Genomic DNA, 6000 nt, shown 5'->3' on the forward strand with positions numbered 1-6000 from the left:
GAAATTCTTTAACAGAATTGAAGCATGTCTACTCCAATACTGCATGGATTGACTGATCTTCCTTGTGTACATCATCCAGGGTCAGGATGTAACCTAATATGATAACTAACTCCTCTCAACTTTGATATGTGCTTAATGTTCTAGGAACCTGGTCAATATTGCCCTCATACAACAAACCAGTTGAAGATGTTAATGAAGACATGACAAAGGAGAAGAATGCAGATGGGGTACTGGTGATACCATATGGCTTGACAAGGTACTCAATATGACTGAACATTCTGTATGTTTACATGCAAGCTGAAGCAGGCAATAGAATTCATCTCATTGTGGTTAAATAACTCATTAGTTTATATCTTTGGGAAATTGCTGATTGGTGCAAGCAAAAAGGATAACTGCAGGATTGGTCAAGAGTGTTTGCAGAAGGAGATTTGATTACAGAGAGAGAGAGAGAGAGAGAGAGAGAGAGAGAGAGAGAGAGAGAGAGAGAGAGAGAGAGGGAGGAAAAGAGAGAGAAAAGAGAGAGAGAAAAGAAAAAAGAGAGAAAAGAGAGATCAAAAAAAGAATGAGAAAAAAAGAGTGAGAAAAAAGAGAGCGAGAAAAAAGAGAGAGAGAAGAGAGAAAAGAGAGATAAAGAGAGAGAAAAGAGAGAGAGAGAAAAGAGAGAGTGTGAAAAGAGAGAGAGAGAGAAAAGAGAGAAAAAAGGAGAGAGAAAGAGAGAGAAAGAGAGCGAGAGAAAAGAAAGAGAGAGAAAAGAGAGAGCGCGAAAAGAGAGAGAAAAGAGAGAGAGAAAAGACAGAGAGAGAGAAAAGAGAAAGAGAAGAGAGAGAAAAAAAGAGAGAAAAAGAGAGAGAGAAAAAAAGAGAGAAAGAAAGAAAGAGATTCTGATGATGATATTTCAAAAAATATTCTAAACAGAAGCAAATTTATGAATTCCCAAAGTCACAGTTGCAAAAAAAAATGCAAACTGAACACATTGAAGAATACTGACTTCTTTTAAACATGCATAATTTAATACACATAAGAAAAAGTGGGCTTAAGAATATCACACCTACTTTTGAAGTTTAAAAAAAAAAAGGAAGATTAGGGTAAAACTCCATTTCTCATAAAAGTGACAAATGCAGTGTTATAATCAGCGTTTACACCAGCGCTCACCTCCCTGTCCAGAGTTATACTCCACAGAGTGCCTGAACTTGTAACTTATGAAATGTTTTAGCATTTGTTCCATTAATCACTGAAGGAACTGAGAGAACATTGTGTTTTCATTGAGCTTTCATCAGAAAGCATGTCCTGCAGAGGGGCCTGAGAGCGTAGATGAGACTGCAGGAAATCTTATACTTTAAGGCAGGATTTAAGACACTTGCAGACACCTGTTTAGTCTCACTCCATCTCACATAACCAGGGTTATAAAAGACATGACAGGAACAGGACAGGAAAAGTTTGAAGACTACAGACAGCCCAGGGCTGCTTTTTAAAAGTGTGATATATTTTAAAATAATTAAATTATCATTTTTTAAATTAAGAGATTGAAATAGAATTTGAAAAGGCGTTGTATGACAAGTTCTCAGGCAAAATTTTTATTCTTACAGGAATACAAATAAAAATAGATAGAAATAGACTTTAACCTGATGATAAAGAAAGCAATTTATTTATTAATCAATTTATTTATTTATCAATAAATTTAGACCAACAAAAATGGGTAAAAAAAAAAAAAGTATGTTTTGATATATTTCATTCAGTTTTTTTTTTAATTCAGTAACAAACAACGCAAACTGACTTCACATCAGTAATACAGTGCCTGTGTCTATACATTCATGATAAGAACAAAGAAAGAAATATATAATACGTTTATAAACATTTGAATGAATCACTAGCAGTTCTAGTGGCAGTAGCAGTGGCTCGTGTTCAGTGAAAACACCAAAATGTGAAGGTTATAATGTAAACAGGAAGAAATGGTGGTAAAAGTTAAAAATGGAAATCATGATTACATTGAGCAAGGTGGGTTTATTACTGATGACGGGGGCTGTTGGACTCTGGTGGTTCTCTGTCCTTTTGACCACGCAGGGCTAGAAGACGCTGTACCAGCACTGTCCAGTCAGTCACATTCTCTATGTGCACCTGTCCTCCCAGTTTGGGCATCACAATAGGGATACATGCACAAGATCCACAGGGTAATTTTAGACCAGGAAATAAACAATTTATAGTATCACATGAGAAACAGAACCCATGTTTTTGTTTGTTACGTTTGGCTATTGAAGACAGGATATCGAAAAGAATATCATGGCTCTCTACAGTTATTTGCATGAACTCTCTTCTTTAAAAAAATAAAAATAAAAATAAATAAATAAAAAAAAAGTAGCATGAAAGAATCAAAGCAAACTGTTTCTTTTGCAACACCCATCTTCATTAAAAGTTGTATACTGGTCAAAGCTATGGTAGATAGAGGCCAGCCTGGGAAGACTGGGCAGAAAGTGGGACTACACCCTTGTATGGCATCATGCACACAATCATACACTCAACTAGGGGCAATTTAGCATAGCCGATTATTACTAATACTGGCATATTTTTGAGAAGTGAGAAGAAACTGGAGAACACACGGAGAACATGAAAATCCACACAGATGGTGGCTCAATTTTGAACCTGGAACCCTGAAGCTGTGAGATTTCAGAATTATTTGCTGCACCACTGTCACACTAAATGTGAAAATGTAACCTATAAATGTGAGTACTCACCCTCAGGGAGGATCTGTGTTCTTTGTCTTCCTCTGAACCGGCAGATGGCGGTGTGAGCCATTGTGCACAGAGAGATGATCTCTGGCAAACCTTCTGTTTCCTCCTTCTTCCTTACAAGATCCTGCCTCTCAACTGAGCACACGATAATGATAATGAGTCTTTATTGGTCACATACATTACAGCTTCATACAATACATCTTCCCTGTATAGTTCCCAAAGTAGTACATACATGCACTAACATCTTTGCAATTTCTAGGGCCATTGCTACACCAACTAAACAGATCAACTTTGATGCAGTACTTTCAAAAAAATCAGCCCGGTCATGAGATTAACTGTTATGTGTATGCAAGGATGACTCCTACCTCTATGCTTGCAGAGGGACATGATATAGAAGAGGCAGGTAAACTGAACGAATGGAGAGGGAGTCTCAGACTTGCAGGTTATGTCTCTCATGAGGATAGCACGACCAAACTTCCATTCCGTGTCCGACTGAGACTGGATGCGCTGGTATGTGTTGCTCATCATGGCAATGAGCAGGTTGAGCAGCACTATCACCGTCACCACCAGATAGATTCCAAAGACAAGATGAGTCAAGGTAGGAATGGGGTCTGAATGAAATGTCAAGATGTCCTTTCGCTCGGTTAAGCCAAAGAGAGCAAAAAAGAGCAAAACAGACATTCAGAGGGGTCATCACTGGCTCACTGACATTGTTATTGCTGCTGTTCACTGAATAATTGCATTGATGTCTAGTTTCTGGAGGCACAGGTTGGCAGATAGCAGTAAGGCTCAGAGAGAAAGCAGTGTGAAAGAGCAGCAGGATGATGGCAAAGCGTCTTAGGTCCTTCATGAGATTCTTGATAATGATGGCCCATGGCCCAAATAGGTGGTGGAGCATTAGGAACTCCAAGAGCTGAATAAACCCCACTGCCACTTCAACCGCCAATTGAATGTTGCAGAGAAGAATCCAGGCTAAAAAATTATGATTCAGCTGGAAGGCAACGGCAAACAAGTGGCAGATAAGAGCAGTCGCAGAGATGACCAAGAGGAAGACCCTGATCCAAGCCAAACCTGTATTCTCAGCTGTTTGACTGAGCTGAGATAACAGCATTCCACACAACCAGCTCAGTAAAAGCCCCTCACACCATCCTGCATATAGCCAGCACTCAGGTGGTGGAATAATAGGTGGGTAGACAATTGAGACGATGAATAGGGCCAGGAGAAAGACGTGGGACACCAGATGACTCATCAACTTCACAATAGGAATGGTGTTGAATCTAAAGTAGAATTTAATTGTAAAGGCTTTTCTTATAGAGGTAGCTGTGTCTTCTTACAAATGTGCAAGGAAATACTTGCGCGTTTACTCGAAAGGAGTCAATTAAAGTTGGTAGTACATATTCAGATGTTTAGGACAATTAGTCAGGAGTGCCTGTGTTTGAGTGGAAGTGAGAGGGCCAGCCAAAGCAGAGGACAGATCAGCAGAGTCCCACTGTAGATTGCCATACCACACGTCTGACAGGTAATTCTGTACTGCTGGATTTGATACAACATTTTTCTACCTAGCTTCTATCAGACAGTCCAGCATGCTGGCCCCCTGGTGGTCAACTGCCCTGAGTACCAGCCGAGCATCTAGACCTTCAGCGTTGGAGGCCAGATTTAAGAGGTTAGAGGCCATGATCTCTCAGTGGCATACAGCAGCCTGCAGGTCGAAAAAGCATACTTTCTCCCTTAGAGAGGCCAAGCTTAGAGCCCAGGACAGACGCACGGCTGCAGCCAGAGGAACTGCTGAATATAGCATCAGCTCTCCCGGGGCAATGTTATCGTTTAGACTCCCGCATACCATCAGATCAAGCACAAAGTGCAATGTAGTAAAAACACAGCATAAAATATCAAATAAGTCACAAAAGTCTCCATACATTGGGGAAATGTACAAAAATTTAGCAAAATGCCTTCCACAATTCTCATGCTTAGTTTATATTATACTTTTTTCAAACAGTCTCTAAGAACACCTTTGATAAAATAAGAAAATACTGAAACCATTCTCATGGCTGGATCGGGAAGCTGTCGCAAAGATCGGGAAGTGTTTCAGACCAACAGAGAAGTGGACGTCCACAAACATCCACTGCCGAAGGCACAACCGACATGGTGCTTGCGTACCTAGTCCTCTATGTATGGAGACTTTTGGGACACCCTGTATTGTCAGGTCAGCCTACATGAAGAGCTGGCAATACCTACGGTATTAGTCAAAGTTAGCCACAGTATTTATTCATTTTGTCCCCTACCTACAGTGATTCAAGTCTGATACTGCTTTCAGGCCAGACCAAATGTGAAAGAAAAAAAACACCTGCCATTAAAGACGTGGTATGTGGAAGACGCATTTGCATCTGGCAGCATTTACATTCGCCTCATACTAGCTGATTAAACACTAATCAGAGCCTGCCTCCTTTGGCCCACATCCAGATATTCAGTAGAAAATTGTAAAACAGTAGATCAAGGTAATGTTAACTCGTTGACAATTTGAAGAAGCATGTCTATATTACTAAATTCTATATGAAGATTATATGAGACTGTAAATATTAAATACTCAGAGGCGTAAACTTGCGTATACTGTATTATTACTGCTCTGTGTAATGTTAACAAGGGAAGAAATTAATACCTGCCCGAATGCATGTATAAGCTAATGTCCTGTGAAATACTGCCCTCCAGTGTCTCCAGAGGAAAAAAATAGTCAAATATAAGTGAGGACGAAAGTAAGGTCTCCACAAAAACCTGCTTTAAACCTCTGACTCTCAAACTGAATCTCAATAACTGAACTGTCAATGGCACAGAGTACCCTCAAAATAAAGACTACAGAGACTAAAGAGCGTATGTAAAGTAAGGCCTACCTTCCTGTCCTCCAGCAGATTTAGTATGCTGTTGTCCGGTCACCGGAGCAGGAAGCTGACAGTGGTCAGGTGGTTTTCCTTGGTGGCACACTGCAGTGGTGTGTGCCCTGTGTGACACTAAGCGTGCACCGATGCACCACTCTCTATCAGGAAATGCACCAGCTCTAGCCAACCAGTTTTAGCTGTGTAATGCAGTGCAATCCAGCTGGATACGAATGAATTCATGCATAAACCATTAGTATGAGCATTTACACAAGAAATTATGTATTCATGAAAGCCCTATGAATACCAAATAATCTTCGGATCCCACAGGTACTCGTACCCTGATCGATGAAAAAAAATGTCTTGGTTGTGGACTCAGTTTTGGTCTCTGTTGTAGAGTGAGGGGA

General features: G+C 40.2%; 1 protein-coding gene across 1 annotated transcript; it reads right to left on the reverse strand.

Annotated features, from left to right (window-relative positions):
• Positions 1-1721: 1721 nt before the first annotated feature.
• trpn1 (transient receptor potential cation channel, subfamily N, member 1) lies at positions 1722-5644 on the reverse strand. Its single transcript, XM_047150507.1, has 3 exons — positions 3092-5644; positions 2730-2861; positions 1722-2115 (listed from the first exon to the last, which is right to left on the reverse strand). Exons 1-3 carry the CDS (start codon positions 3405-3407, stop codon positions 2093-2095), a joined length of 471 nt encoding a protein of 156 aa, XP_047006463.1. The 5' UTR covers positions 3408-5644; the 3' UTR covers positions 1722-2092.
• Positions 5645-6000: the final 356 nt, after the last annotated feature.

Source organism: Ictalurus punctatus, chromosome 24, assembly GCF_001660625.3.
Source record: "Ictalurus punctatus breed USDA103 chromosome 24, Coco_2.0, whole genome shotgun sequence".
NCBI classification, from domain to species: domain Eukaryota; kingdom Metazoa; phylum Chordata; class Actinopteri; order Siluriformes; family Ictaluridae; genus Ictalurus; species Ictalurus punctatus.

Excerpts from the sequence above, each read along its gene's own strand:
- trpn1 (XM_047150507.1), bottom strand. The coding sequence starts at position 3,407 with ATGTCTGTTTTGCTCTTTTTTGCTCTCTTTGGCTTAACCGAGCGAAAG. Across the intron at positions 2,862-3,091 it reads GTCCCTCTGCAAGCATAGAG|TTGAGAGGCAGGATCTTGTA; the intron begins GTAGGAGTCATC and ends TCGTGTGCTCAG. Across the intron at positions 2,116-2,729 it reads AACACAGATCCTCCCTGAGG|GTGCACATAGAGAATGTGAC; the intron begins GTGAGTACTCAC and ends CTGGGAGGACAG.